The sequence below is a fragment of the Onychomys torridus genome, chromosome 2 (genome assembly GCF_903995425.1).
Source record: "Onychomys torridus chromosome 2, mOncTor1.1, whole genome shotgun sequence".
NCBI lineage: Eukaryota > Metazoa > Chordata > Mammalia > Rodentia > Cricetidae > Onychomys > Onychomys torridus.
In genome coordinates, this window is record NC_050444.1 from 67,758,441 (window position 1) to 67,774,417 (window position 15,977).

A 15,977-nucleotide genomic window follows, 5' to 3' on the forward strand; every position below is an offset into this window, starting at 1 on the left:
CATCTAGAGAGCAGAGAAGTCTGGGCTGCCTCTATTGTGTCTTGTTGGAAAGTGAATCACAGATTGTGCTAGTTACTTTTCTTGTTACTGTGACAAAATCAGGTCAGAGGGTTTATTTTGGCCCATGGTTTTCGAGGATCCAGTCCATCATGACAGGGAAGGCATGGTGGCCAGACTATGAGGCAGGAAGCAGAGAGAGGAACGCTTAGCTGGATTCCTGCTTTCTGTTCCATCTGAGATCAAGTCTGTGGGATGGCACTGCCCACATTTAGAGCAGATCTTCCCTTTCAGTTAAGCCTTCTTGGAAATATCCTCACAGACGTGCCCAGAGATGTGTCTCCTAGGTGATTCCAAATCCAGTTCATTGTCAACAGAGATGAATCATCACAAAGACGCAGCCAGATTCACAGAGAGAGCTTCAAAAGGCATGAATTCAGAGACTGACATGTCAATGTTCCCATCCTTTGACCAAATACCCAACAAAAGCAACTTTAGGGGGAGGGGGCAGAGTTCAAGACAAGGCTTCTCTGTGCAGCCCTGGCTGTCCTGGAACTCCCTCTGTAGACCAGGCTGGCCTCCAACTCACAGAGACCTGCCTGCCTCTGCCTTCCAGGTGACTGGGATTAGAGGTGTGTGCCAGCACACCTGGCTGACAATAAGGTAGGGGTTATTAATTTTGGCTCATGGTTAGAGAATATGAGTCCATCATAGCAGGGGAAGCACAGTGGCTTCCAAACAGTGGGAATGTGATAGTTACATTACATCTACAGTCAAAAAGGAAGGAAGTGAGGGAAGGAGAGGGGGAGGGGAGGGGACAAACCAGAAGAGGAAACCATTTATAACCTCTAAGACCCAGCCCCTGTGACTCACTGATGGACTGATAGACAACATCTTCTTAAGGATCTATAGCCTCCCCAAACAGCACCACTAACTGGGGACCAGGGGTTTAAAAACGCTATTTTTAATGCTATGTCCCTATGTATCTATGTGGGAGTGCCTGCACATGAGTGCAAATGCCTTCAGAAGCCAGATAACAGATTCCTCCAGAGCTGGAGTTGCAGGTGGTTGTGAGCCACACAATGTGGGTGCTTGGGAATCCAATCAGGTGTCTTGGGAACACAGTACATGCTCTCAGCCACTGACCATCTCTCCAGTTCCCAACCTGAGAACAAGTCACACCCCACCACAGCCCAGGGCTGTCTGTCAGTCTCCTCCCACATGCAGGGCTCCTTAGGGGCAGGGCTGTGTCCCTAGGCACTAGCACGGGAAGGAGTGGAAAGAGAATAGTCCCTCCCTCCCTCCCTCTCTCTCTCTCTCTCTCTCTCTCTCTCTCTCTCTCTCTCTCTCTCTCTTTTTTCTTTCAAGACAAGGCTTCTCTGTGTAACCCTGGCTGTCCTGGAAATTACTTTGTAGACCTGGCTGGCCTTGAACTCAGAGGCCTACCTGTCTCTGCCTCATCAGTGTGGGGACTGAAGGTGTGCACCACCACTGCCTGGCCCTCTGCTCCTTTCTGTTTCTGGCTACCACTCTCTTTCCCATGCATCCTTTTGTTTAACTCTCTGCAGCAGGGGCTGACTTCCTAGCTCCCCCATTGGCTGACTTCCTAGCTCCCCCATTGGCTGACTGACTTCCTAGCTCCCCCATTGGCTGACTGACTTCCTAGCTCCCCCATTGGCTGACTGACTTCCTAGCTCCCCCATTGGCTGACTTCCTAGCTCCCCCATTGACTGACTTCCTAGCTCCCCCATTGGCTGACTGACTTCCTAGCTCTGCCATTGGAAGTGCAATTGGAGATGCCTTCGCCACACAAGGTCCTTCCTGCCTTTTTTTTTTTTTTTTTCCTAAACCTGACTCTTCTCCCACCCTCCAACATGGCCACTCCTCCAATGAGCCTAATGCATGCCATACATGCTATCCATCCCTGAGCTGGGGTGTAGCTCAGTTGAGAGAGGGCCTGCCTGGCATGAATCCAGAACCCCCTCACAAAATGCTGTGATGGAACACACTTGTCATACCAGTATTTGAGAGGGGGGAAGCAAGAGGCTCAGAAGTTGAAGGTCATTCCCAGTGAATTTGAGGCCAGCCTTGTTACATAAGACTCCACTTAAAAAAAGGGGGGGGGGGCTGGAGAGATGGCTCAGCAGTTAATAGCACTGGCTATTCTTTCAGAGGACCTGGGTTCAATTCCCGCACCCACATGGCAGCTCACAACTGTCTGTAACTCCAGTTCCAGGAGATCCAACATCCTCACATAGACATACATTTGGGCAAGACACCACCAGTGCATATAAAATGAAAATAAATAAATCATAATAATGTTTTTAAAGTCTCTGTGCTGCCTCCTGTGCTCCATGGACACAGCATCTTTTGGTACTTGTGTCCTTAGGAACACACAGGAGTTCCCCTGAGGTAGTGTGGCCAGCATTGGGGATGCTAGGCCCCAGGTATTAATCAGTCTAAGCAGAAAACAGTGTTTACCACAGAGGGCTGAACACAGGACACTAGGGACTGGAGGCATAGAAGGCTGAGTTGCTTCTGGAGTGCTGGAGGAAGGCGAACTGTCCCCAGCATCAGCAAGAGCAGAGGTAACTACTGTCTCCCACTGGGGACCAGAGTGACAAGAGGTCATCTGAGAAATCTAGACGGAGCCTGCTGCTTCTGTCCTCTGGCAGGTTCTCAGTGTCCTACTTTACTTCTCCTGTGGGATGGCAGTCCCAGCTGCACCCTTAAGAAAGCTCTGGCCCCCAAGAGAGCTCAGTGCAGTATTGGTGGCTTTTCTCTGGAGGAAACCTGCTGAGGCCACTGGCCAGAAGTCAGCTGACAAAGAGCCTGGGGAATGAGACCTTTGGGAACTAGTCCTTCATCACACAGAATAGAAGGAGAAGAATTAAGAAACCCCTCAGAACACAAGGCCTGGGGCCAGCACCACAGGCTGCTACAGGCCTGGCTGAAACATGTCTTGGGCTAGACTGTATCTCAGTTGGTAGAGTGCTTACTGAGCTACACAGAGCCCTGGGTTCAATCCACAGCATTTCACAAGTCGATCATAGTGGTACACAACTGTGATTCCAGCGCTCAGGAAGTGAAGGCAAAAAGATCAGGCCCTTAAAGCAGAGCTGGAGAAATGGATTAGCCGGCAAAGTGCTTGCAAACAGGTGGACCTGAGTGTGAGCCCAAAGCCAATATGAAAGTTCCAGCCATGGTGGTATGTGCTTGAAATCCCAGTGCTGAGGAGGCAGGGACAGGATGATCCGTGGGGTCACACTCAAGGCTGACCTCTGGCATCCACACACATCTACACACACAAACACACACACACACACACACACACACACACACACACACACACACACACACACACACACACAATTCAAAGTAACCCTGAGCTGAGTCTGAGAACAACATGGACCACATGTTACCTCAAAAGAAAAAACAAATCCAAACACCACCACCAAAAAACAGCCCGCTTTGCAGAACTGACTGTGCCAGCTGTTACAAACCACATCTGCTTCCCACTGAGCCTGTCTGCCCGTCTACCCTTCTGTATGAAACTGACAGGTAAAGAGTGTTTGTGTCCTCTCTCACGCAGGAGGCTAGACTTCCCTTCCCTTGGACCTGGCTCATTATGTCTCCTAGGACAGCCCCCTTCCCTGGGTGCATGAACATTCCTGTATCTAACTGCTCACCTCTATGGGCTCCTGCCAGATGTGGACATCACAGTTCACTTTGTGTCCTTCCTTTACATCTTTAACTCCCATTCCCCACTATCTATCATTATCATTACCTTTCTCTGGGCTTTGGGATGTTTTTGGTACCTCGTCAAGGAGTCTGAGATGGGTGGCATATACCTGTGATGCCAGAATTGGGCGAGTTGGAGGGCTGAGGCAGGAGGATCACGAGTTTGATCAGCCTGGGCTACGTAGTATGAGATTCTATCTCAACAAGCAACAAAACAAAAATAGGAGTCATTCCCCACTGGGCAGGTCAGACTGTCCCCTCAGTGCCCTGGGCTGTGTTTCTCTAAGCCCCAGGGAACTGTGGGAAGAAAGTAGGAACTTGTCCCTCCAGGTTTCCTGCTCGCTCGGCCCTGTGTTGCCCCTTCACTCTGGGATGATCTCTGCCTGTTTCCTGGGTTGAAGGCTCTTCACTCAAGACTCAGTTTTCAGGAGCATCAGTTTCCCAGAGACCATACTAAACACTGTCATCACCATCGGCACCACAGCTGGAAATAGCAATGCTGAACAGGAGGAAAAGACATGCATTGTGTGAGGAGCACAGCTGGCGTCCGAAGCAGGTCCCTTCCAGGAAACTAAGAAAACTGAAGAAAAACAGAAAGTGGGTCCATCTGCTCCCACCCCTCAAGTGTCCTATCTCAAGGGCGTGTGCACACCTCAAGTTCATTTTCTGCCCTGCAAGTGTGTCAAAAGGTTCACAGTGTGACTCATTTCATAGCTCTAGAGGCAGTAGAGCACAGGGTTCAGACACATGCCAGTGTGAGAGAAAGCCGAGGGGGTCTGCACACAGAACCCCACCTGCCATGTCACCTGACGGCAATGCGTGCACCTTCCCTGAGGATGCTTGTGTGCCAGTGCAACTGAAGGGCTCCCCAGCGTTCAAGGAATGGTTCGTTTGGTCAAAAGGTTTCCTATTGTAGCTCAGGCTGGCTATGAACATGTGATTCCCCTGCCTCAGCTCTCCAATCGCTAGGATTCTAGGCATGCTGAGATAGCAGAGTATAACTATATAATCCAGGATGGGCTCCCAGTTGTGATCCCCCTGCCTCTGTTTCCTGAGGGCTAGGATTACAGGTATCCAGGGCACCACACGTTAGGCTTTTACTGACTGCTAAGCGCCTACTTTGTGGTATGTGCCAGGGACACCTTGTAGCATGAATCTTAAAGGTACTTATTAATAAAATCAAACCTGAGGCCAGTTATTGGGGTGAACGCTGGAAGATCAGAGAAGCAGAACAAGCCACAGCCACCTCACCTCGCCAATTCCTCAGATGATCCTGTTTCCTCAGACTGGAAGCCTCTGAGTCCTTATCCAAATGAATCTCAGCTGAACTGCTTCTCAAAAGCCTGAATGCTTAACCAGCCAAAAGCTTCTAGTTTCTGGTCCTCACGCCTTATATACCTTTCTGCTTTCTGCCATCACTCCCTGGGATTAAAGGCGTGAGTCACCATGCTTGGCTGTTTCCTTAAACACACAGAGATCCAGGTAGATCTCTGCCTCTGGAATGCTAGGATTAAAGGCGTGTGCTACCACTGCCTATCCTCTATGTTTAATATTGTGGCTGTTCTATTCTCTGACCCCAGATAAGTTTATTAGCATGCACAATATTTTGGGGGAACACAATACCACCACCACACCTTTTCTCACTTAATCCCCCCATCATCACAATAGGAGGGACTTATTCTCCCCACTTTATGGAGAGACACAGAGGTTCCAGACTGAGGTAGCATTGCTGTCAGGGAGGATGACCATCCTTTCTCCTGGTTGAGCTGAGTCGTGGAGCCATTTGATTTGTCTTGAGGCCTCTCATTGGCCTTCCTTGTGATCTCTCAGGCTGCTCCCCATCCTCCCCACCATTTTCTTGGCCTGGGAACCAGATGAACAGCAGTCACACATAGCACTTTCCAGGTGCTTTCCACTCTGCCACGGCTTAGGCTGCACTCAGAGCTCCGGCAGCCCCAGGGATCCCCCATCTGGCTGCTGAAGCTTGCAGTCTCCTGGGAAGTAGTTCCTATAGCTTCAGGCAGGTGCAGAGGCCTGGAAAGACCTGTTGTTCCAGGGCTGGCAAGTGAAAGCCCCAGGAGTCAGACCTTCCCATGACAAGTGAGGAAGGTGTCACTGCTTTCCCTGAGCTGGGGGAAGAAGCTGCCTATGGCCCCGTGGATAAGGTGTTCGGGCAAAGTCTGGGTGTCAGAGTATGTAGTGGGATGACCTGGAGCAAACACAGCCAAGTGCTCAGCCATAGCCCCCTTGGTGACAGGTTAGTGTAAGGGGTCTAGAGTTGCATGGGCATGATGGTCTCAGATTACCCCTTAGTTTGAGAGGGCAGAAGCCAATTTCCTCTAAGACTCACTACCAGGAAACTTCTAGAGCCCAGTCAGCAAGGGACTGAAGAGTCTTTAAACTCTGGTTGGTGTCACTTGATGAACAAAGCCTCAGGTGATTCCAGGAGCAACAAGTTCTCAAGTCTGAGCCCTTTAGACTGGAAGGGACACTCCACAGCATGATCTTATGTAGAAAGCAGGCTCAGAGAGGGCAAGCAAGGTTGTACAGCACAGCCAGCCACCTTGCGTCCACACTCCCAGTTATGTTCTCTGCTTAGGTGGTTCTTGGAAGTCCCTGTGATAAAAGTCACCATCAGTAGGAGTGCTCAGCCTGAGGACTTGTCATAAAAGGGGCTGTTCCCCTAGATTCCGAAAGCTCTAAGGAACAGCCCTGTTGTTTAAAAACTATATCCAGTTTATTTTAGTGTGTGCACATCACAAAGACATCACTGATGGGCCAGCTTTCCCCTAGCTGGATCCCTGGGAAATGTAGACTCAGGAAACATTCTGCTTAGAGCCTATGGGGAGCCAGAGAAGTCCCAAGCCTAGTGTATCCCAGGGAGCAAGCTGCAAGGCTGGGGCGATAGCAAAGGCAGGTGTGGTAAGAAAGTCACAGGGAATTTATTCAAAATGTGACTTTGTCATTGACCTGCTGTGTGACCTTGGGTGGGTGCCTCCCCATGCTTCCTCAACACTGTCCCAGCATTGGGGCTGAGATCCTTGTTCCCCCACTGCTGTCCCTTCCACTTTTCTTCTTCCCTCGGGTTTGCAAAGGCTGGGAAAGGGTTGGGATTGAGATGGAGGTTTCTCTCCCATTTCAGCTCAGGGTTACTGAGTGACTTAGTCTCTGGATGTGACAGCTGGTGAATACGAAGCTCCTGAGGGGTTCTGTCTAGATCTGACCATAGCCAGCAAGTGAATGACAAGCCATCCCCTGCTCGCTCTGGGCTGACATGGCAGCCAAGGATGCTGTTAATTTTGCTGTTTACAGAAAGAAGTCCGGTGTGAGCGGAGGCTTTTTTGGTGTTTAAAGCCAGATGGTATTTCCTGCCTTGATCAGCCTCAGAGCTTTGGTTCCCATGGCAACCCTGAAGTTCCACCTACTGCAACTTCCTCATTCTCCAAGCTTCTTCCTCTTCCACCAGTGTCAGGGGCCCAGGAGAATAAAGCCATTAACTGGTGTGTTGCATTGCACTTCACAGCTGACATACGTTCGAGTGTTTATGACCTCACTCCTCACCGCAGCCTTGCCACAGAGCATCTGCTGTCTGTCTGCTGTGCATAGGGAAACCCAGGTTCTAGAGACAGGTGACCTGCTCCATTTGCTCTTCTTGATGTCTGGCAGGACTCCAACCAGGTCTGACGTCTCTGGACCTTTGGTAGGATGAGCATACCCAGCACACCCACGGCTGTGCTTACAATTTTGTGCTTACAATTCCTTGATTCCTGAGTGGTGGATTTCTTTTGTGAGCTGGGCTAAAACCAAGGTGTGGCATCTTTACCAAGTTAACTTCTCTGAACCTCACTTTATCTGCAAAATGGTAATCACAGTGCCTCTGAAAGGGTGGGGAGATTACACATGGATACATACATAGCCACAGTATATGCCTAGTGGATTTGAAGAGGACCTAAGATCGACCGTAATTACCCACAAGACACTGGGCTTATTCTGCTTGTGGAACCTGACTGATGAAAGTCTGAGAGGTCTCCAACTTTTAGACATTGCAGCATGATGTTGTCATCTACAGATGTGCTGGGCCACACAGCTATGTGATGCATGCAGCTTGCAGCCGCAGGTTGGGTATGCCTGTGAGGTAACAGCACTCAGTGTTTCTTTGCTGTGATAAGAGCAATGGACAGCTTCTCACGATGCAATGGACATGCACATCTCTGAGGACCTGGCAGGGATTTGACTTATGAATGACCTTAAGGAGCATGACCGTAGCTTATGAAGCACTTTGTGAGTGTTCTGAATGATTCATTGTGCAGAGAGGCAGGGCCCTATCTGTAGACTACTCCAGAAGCTTCGGGGCTCTCAGAGTGTGGGCAGGCGCTGGTGTGGAGTATTCCTCCAGGTATCAGATTGTTAGAAGGGCACCTGCTGCTGCTGCTACCTAGGTTCTGCACATCTGGGACCCCGTGGGGCCTTGGCGGCAATTATGCCTGACCTTGGGACACTCGGTAAAGGATGGAAAGATGTCAACAAGCCACGTCTCACATGACAAAAATATACTCATTGATAATGACTTGACCAAATCGTTTGAAACAAAAGTTTCTTAAAAAAGTCATCCTTTCTCAGGAATGCCAGAGGACACATTTAAGCTCGTGACAGAAGGGAGATCAAAGTGGAACTGACAGTCGGCACCTGGTGCTGCTCTTTCTGCCAGCTTTCTTTGCTCTGTATTCTGTATGACTGTGGTTTGCAAACTGAATTATGTGCATTAAGTTAATTGCTATCCAATTAACAAATATTTTCCATTCATTCTTGCAATCAGTCTGGCTGGTACATCCCATAACCAGCTCTTTTGCCTGTCCCCAGCTCTGTGGTGGTCAGCGTGGCGGTGCCAAGTGGCTGATGAATAGTTATGTGGCTTGACCCCCCACCGGACAGGAAAAAAAATTACTGGGAACTTGTGTGCCGGGGTGTGCTTTCCTTGTGACGAGCCCTCAGACGGCCAGTTAAGCTCCACACCTGCCCCTTGAGCCAGGACTGTCATTATTCTAGAGGATGACAAGCAAGGCAAGGACTTGGCTTGGCTCCCGGGGCTTCCCCGGTGCCTCTCTGACAATGCTTGGGCCACGGCAGATGAGCTTGCATCCCAGTTCCCACAATCCCTAAGGACACAGTACAGTCAGTCAGCTTGCCCAGGAGCTTCATATACAACGCTCTCCACCTCTGGACCCTTTCCACTGGTTCCCATGCTGCACGGCCCTAACCCCCCTTATTCTATGTGGGTTCCAGGAGGCAGACTCTACTAGTGCAGAATGGCTGTGTGGTCTAGTTTTAGGTCAACTTGCCATAGCTAGAGTCATCTGAGAGGAGGGCCCTCAACTGAGAACATGCCTCCAGAAGATTACAGGCTTTATAAGGCACTTTCTTAATTAGTGATTGATGGTGCCAACCCTGGGTCGGTGGTCCTGGCTTCTATAAGAAAGAAGGCTGAGTGAGCCTTGAGGAGCAAGCAGCATCCCTCCATAGCCTCTGCATTAGCTTCTGCCTCCAGGTTCCGGCTCTGACTTCCTTCAATGACTATGTTGTGGAAGTGTAAGCCAAATAAACCCTTGCCTCCCCAAGTTTCTTTGGTTATAGTGTTTCATCACAATAGTCACTATAATTAAGACATTGGCATCCAACCTTTGAATGGACTCTTGCAGACAGGGAAGTGGGACTGGGTGGTGAGAGAGGAACAGAGGGGACTAAAAAGCACATGAGGGGCTAGAGAATCCCCAGGCTGGGTCTCAATGGCTGAACAATGGCTGAGCAGATCCCGGAGGGGTGGGTGACCATGCATGTGACAAGCTCTGAGTTCCACATTCATCTGCTGATGAGCAGAGACAATTGCTTTACTGAATGAACTGCAAGAGCATCAGCTGAGAACTGGAGAGAGGGTGTGGAGAATGGTGACTCCACCCCATGGGACAGTCTCACCTCAGGAAGGGGGCTTTGGGGACACTGGCTTGAGAGTCTCAGTATGCTTAGGTCCCTCTGAAAAGTGGGCCCATGTATATGAGAGAAAGCAACCCCAATCAGGTAAAGATCTCCTGCAGAGGTGAGCAAGACCAACTGGAAGGGTGGAAGGCCACGGGACACCAGGGCCTTGGGTGGCCCCTCCCATCTCCTATATCTGGTAACTGAAGCCAAAAGCAAAACTCACCCCTGTAACCACTGCGGTAGAATGCAGGAGCGGAGTCACACCCCTATAACCACCGTGGTAGAATGCAGCAGCAGTCACATACCCCCATGGAGTCACACCATGTGGCGCCTGCACAGCCTCTAAGGACCACCACCACCACCACCACCCCCAGCCTCCCCCCCCCCACCACCCGGTCAGCAATCATACTCCTCTCCCACTCCAGCCTGGCCACAACCAACACGCTCTCTATCTCTGTGGATCTGACATTGTGGAGACACTGTGGTCTTCCGTCTGGTTTTTTTCCTTAGTGCCAGTCTCGGGTTCATCCTGGTCAAGACATCTGTCAATTGAGTAACATTCCTTTCTATAGACAGACCACATTCACACATTGGTGGACACCTGGTGTGATGGTTATGTTACTGTCAACTCAACACAATCTAGTCACCTGGGAAGAGTCTCAGGGAGGGACTGCCTAGGTGAGGTTGGCCTGTGGGTATGCTTGCAAGGCACTTTCTGAGGTTATTGAGGTGGGAAGGCCCACCCTGAACGTGGGTGGCACTGGTCCCTGAGTCTGGCCTTGGACAATGAAAAGGGGAGCTGAGCACACATCCCTGGCTCTGACTACAGATGTGACCACCTCCCTCAAGCTCAGCCTCCATGACTCCCCTGCCGAGGTGACTGTAACATGGAAAGTGAGCCAAGTGAACTCTTTCCTCCTCAATACACTCTTGTCAGAGGCAACAGAAGAAAGCAAGGCACCAGGGCACCTCCACCTCTTGCCTACTGTGATGGTGAGGTCTTGTTTGAACGTGATTTCCAATTCTTTTAGAAATATGCTGAGGAAGTGAACTTCTGGGTTAGATATACACTGTGTTTATACTTTTTGGTCCTGGGTTCAATAACAGGGTCTTGAAACTCTAGAGGCGAGCACTCTACCACTCAGCTTCATCCCAGCCTGGCTGGGTGGGCACTCTGTTTTACTTACGGAAATCTCTCTCCTGCTTCCTAATTTCTCATGGTTATGGGGGGAAATAAGACCTAGAAAGGAGAGTGTTTTTGATATTTGGATTTCAGAAGTCAAACTGAAACTGTCATCACTCTACCCTCTTCCCAAAGCATGGCGGACTTACCAGGGTCAAGGCTAACTCATCACCTGGACTTGCGGCAGGGTAACTTGCTAATGGACATTTGCTGCTGTCACCTTTACCTACTACTGACGCTGGGGATCACCTGCCAATCCACCCCCACTAATCTGAATCCCTCTAGTTACCTGACACATGGGGAACCTCTGTGCCTGCCTGGGTGGAACTCCTCCCCTGGCAGCTCTGGTTCCTGAGTGTTCTTCCCCACCGGGAGTTCCCAGCCTGTCCCCCCGCCCCCACACACACTTAAACACCACCTTCTGTTTGCCTATGCTCCAGGTGCTGAGGCACCAAGACCAGGGCTGAGGTAGAATTCTTTACAGAAACAAGGCGAACCTTCCAAGCTATTTATAGCACTTAGCACCCCCTCCCCACTGTAGACAAACTACAAGGAGGAAGTGACCAAATGTCGTTTGTTTGCTTGGTTGTTTGCTGGCTGGGTTACTTATTGCCAACAGGCAGTCAGACATCAGAAGATGGACTCTGATGCTGTGGATATTGCTCTGTGTAAATAAAGTTCTGATTGGCCAGTGGCCAGGCAGGAAGTATAGGCAGGACAAGAGAGTAGAGAATTCTGGGAAGTAGAAGGCTGGAGAGACACCGCCAGCCACCGCCATGAGAAGCAACATGTAAAGACACTGGTAAGCCACAAGCCATGTGGCAAAGTATAGACTAACAGAAATGGGTTAATTTAAGATAAAAGAAGTAGATAACAAGCAGCCTGCCACGGCCATACAGTCTGTAAACAATGTAAGTTTCTGTGTGCTTTCTTGGTTGGGTCTGAGCGACTGTGGGACTGGCGGGTAAGAGAGATTTATCCTGACTGGGCCAGGCAGGAAAACTCTAACTACCCTCTGAGGCGAGACCTACATTCAAACAGCGTCCCGCATTCGCTGGGTTTGACCTTCCTAAGCTGGTTACTATCAGTGTGCCAGACACCAAACTGACAGGAATGGAAGGTTCCAGCTGCCTCAAAGGTTGTTGTGGAGATGGGGTAAGGCGGTACAAACACCCTGCAGCATGCTATGCCCCGAAGAGCACAAAGAGAGCAGACACATTCCCCATTTTTAATATATGCAGTTCGGCAAGCAAAAAGTCTTTCCAAGAATCAAGTCTCTACGTAGAAATAATGTAAATCTGATGTGAAGAAAACGGAAACCAACCGCAGGGCTGAAACACAACGGTGTCATGATCTCTGACCAGGGGGTGCAGCCACCCTAGAGTGGCTTGGGACAAAGTAACACTCCAGCCCTGCCACCGGGGTATCCTGATGAAGATGGCTGGGGCTGTGTCTATTGGTCTTGGGGGGGGAGGCTCCCGTGGGAAACAGGACCCCGCTTTGAGGTGATCTGGCTGCACTCCGATGGGGCCAGAGTAGCTGAAGACAGGGGAAGGGCTTGGCACTCTCCTGGATGCTCCTCCTCCACAGCTTCTCCTGTAGCTTCACCTCACCGACATTGTGCTCTCAGCTGTGCTACAACCACAGGTGTGTCCAAGTCTGTTCCTGGAGAGCAGTGCCCCAAGAGCAGGGGGAGCCTGGCCAGCCCTCCGGAAGGAACCAGAAAGTGAGTGGGAATCCCAAGGGTCTCGGCACTCTCCCTGGCATCCTGCAGAATCTGGCACCAACTTCATTAGGGACAGCATTAGGCTTCTTCACATGTTGAACAGGACCCGCTCACTCACTGGTGATTGCTTAAAAACGAACAAGGAGAGCCACAGCGGGGTGCTTCACCACGCCTTCTGCAGGGGTTCACCTGTATGTAGCATCTTTTCTGGAAGGGTCCCAAGGCCTTGAAGGCAGCACCTTCTTGGATGCAGAGGTTAGGGTTCTTATCTGCAGCCATGTGGACTCCATCTCGACCTGTACATTTTCAGGCCTCTCCAAAGCATTAGCCAAGAGAGGGGCTTCCCAGGCTGCATCAGGCTGCAGCTCTGATGATCTGGCTGGCCAGCCTTCTTTCTGTCCACTTGCTGTGAGTTCTGGGAGGAAATAACCCAGGGGCAGACACAACGGAAGGGCAGCTTCACTGCTCCACCTTGACGCCCCAGGGCTCCGGTGCCAGCAGAGCCATCAAGCTGCAGCTACCTCTTACTCGACACTGCTTCTTCCGGCCTTGCCCATCCAGCCATGGCTTGTGTCGTCGTTGTAGAAGGGCAGATGGAAGAAAAAGGGGAAAGGGGGAAGAAACAGACTTAAAAGACGCAACCATTTTTGAGATTCCTACCATCTATAAGGCCCCAGCGCAAAGGGGCTCTCTGGACTCCACTGACTTTGGCCCCTTGGGACAGATGTTCCCTGGTAACTCCAGGAGGGAAACTGAGGCTCGGGAGATGAAGCAACACGTTGTGTGTTACTTAGTGAACAGCGGCTAAGCTAGGTCCGCTCCATATGTCATATCTTTCTAGCGCTTCCACTCACTTCAAAAAGGAGGTAAGTAAGGTGATGAGTGACAGAATGGCTATACATACTCTGTGGACATAATCCAGTCAGAGTACCTGCTGCCACTCACCCACTCCCATACCCACAACTGTGCCATGTCCACATCTGCCTACAGACCAGTTCCTGTCGCCTGGGGCTACTCAGGTGGAGCCTGAGGCCTCACTGATGACTAAGTCCTTGGCTCACCACACGCGGGACCACCCAGGTGGAGCCTGAGGCCTAAGTCCGTGGCTCACCACACATGTATCATACATCCTGCCATGACACCACTGTCTGGCATGTCATGGGCCAAAGTGAGTCTTTCTGTGGTCTCAGAGCCTAGAGGGTCTGGTATGGGGCAGATGCTCAATAAATGTCCCAAGAGAAAAAGGATAGAAAAGGAGACTTTGTTCTTACAAATTCTGCCAGCCTTCTTGGAATGGTGTAGGGTGGAAAAAGGCGGCCAGAACATGGCAGCAGGATGCTGGGCAGCAATGCCTCCCACTGTGCAGTGGACAAAAGGCCACCGAGGAGGGTTCCTGCCAGCTGAGTCAGGGAACTCCCTTACCCTGATGTCCTACTAACAAGCAGGCCACTTCTGCAGGGCAATTAAGAACAGAGTCTGAGGACTCCGGCCTGGCTCAGACTGAGTGGCCCCTGGAGTTCGCAGCTGTCGCTGTCCAGATGAAGCAGGGCTTTCTCAGTGCTGTCCAAGGGACCCTGGTCTCACAAGAACACCTTATAAAAGCCACCATGAGAAATGGCACCAGCTCTGTGGCCCAGCACAATGAAGGTACTGAGGTGTTTCGCTGCAAAGACAATCTCGCATCTTGGCTTTGACCAGTGTTTGCCAAACCTTCCTGAGACAGAACCTGACCCAACTTCCACAAACCCTCCTGTCAAAACCTAACATCTCGTGGCACTAGTGTTCCAAGAAATGCATTCTGGGAATTACTGGAAGCCATGGAGCAAGGGATGCACTTTTCGTGGAGGGCGGGGACAACCATGAGCAGAGGAAGGGTCCTCAAAAGAGATGATGATGGCCCAGAAAGGATGGCAGGACTTGCCAATCAGCACACTGCGTGGGTGGAAAGGGCTCAGAACCATCAAGTACAGTAAAGGTAAGAAGGGTGTCACCCAGAGCCTGCCTCACATCAACCCTGTTGTTCGGCCCTCGGTCCTCAGTCCCGGAGGCCTGTCCCATAGAAGCCAGCTCTGGCACAGCACCTGTCCCACAGGTCTCCCACTGAGGGCAGTGCCAATAATGTAGATACACAAGATGGGGCACAGCAGACAGCACACACGGAGCCTCAAGCTCTACTGCAGGGGGGTTTGAACCTCAGCCAAGGGGAACCTCTAGGACACTGGTTACCCGCAACAGCAAGTAGCATCCACTGCATCCGACCCCAGAGGTGGACAGGATGGGGAAGGCCTGGACGTGGAGGCCACCCACTTAGACTCACACTCAGCACTGCTACTTCAGGACCGAGTAACTGGAGGGCTGCTTTCTGCCTCCTGGGTCTACTTCCTCGTGTACAGTGTGAGGTTAATCAGTGTGGAGGATGGATGATTGTGCCAAGAAACTAGGGCACGTAACAGGTACTTAGCAAGCATGTCCCCTTTAAAGCAGTGGTTCTCAACCTATGGGTCACAACCCTTTTGGCAAACCTATTTCTAAAAATATTTACATTACAATTCATAACAGTAACAAAATTACAGTTGTAAAGAAACAACAAAAATAAGGTGTAGCAGGCAGGGTTTACCTTCCACCAAAATGCTCACTCCCCTATCTGTGGTTAGTATTGCTTAAGCCACTACAGGAACTACATTTCCCAGCCTGCTTTGCATCCAGGTAGAGCCATGTGATCACTGGGGACCAATGAAGCATGAGCAAAGGCATTTAGGAAGAAGTTGGGTCTGTCATGTCCATTTTTTAAAGACTTTAAAACCCTTGGGGATGGTAAGTCACCAGGGGTAAATAGTGGGGTCCCCTGAGTCACTGTGTGAACCCCACTACCAACCAGGAACACCCAAATGTCTCTATACACTGGAGTCCCGTATAGTGCAAGGATCACCAGGGCTGTTCTGGTGGAGGGGACAATGAATGGGCCAAGACAGAACATGGCAGCTTGGGGCAGCAGCTTGAGCTCTGGATGTGTGAAGGGGTACTGACGTTCAGGGTGCTCACACTGACGGTCACAGCAGAGACTCACGTACAGGGGCTGTTGCCGGGGGCCCTGGTGTTGCTGGCACTGCTCTCAAAGGAAGAGTGGAAGCTGTGGATCGTTTCCTGTAGAATCTGCCTCTCACGCCCCTGTGGACGGAACAGACACACACACAGAAGTCCTCTTAGATCTGTGGTTGCTCACTCAGCTGACCGTGGTTGAGGCTCAATGCACACCGAAAAACCCCAGTGTTCTGGAGGGAAACAACCTCCAAATTGCCAGAGTACCAAGTTCAGGAAAACCAGACTGAGTCAGAAGCTCCCAGTGCCAGCCCACAA

At 50.8% G+C, this 15,977-nt stretch overlaps 1 protein-coding gene across 1 annotated transcript in view; it reads right to left on the reverse strand.

The window, feature by feature from the left end:
- Positions 1-12,108: 12,108 nt before the first annotated feature.
- Anks6 (ankyrin repeat and sterile alpha motif domain containing 6) overlaps positions 12,109-15,977 on the reverse strand; it is a 40,409-nt gene continuing 36,540 nt past the window's right edge. Inside the window, 2 exon segments of the mRNA XM_036178850.1 lie at positions 12,109-13,187; positions 15,692-15,788. Of these exon segments, the coding sequence (XP_036034743.1) occupies positions 13,138-13,187; positions 15,692-15,788 (147 nt within the window). The 3' untranslated portion in view covers positions 12,109-13,137.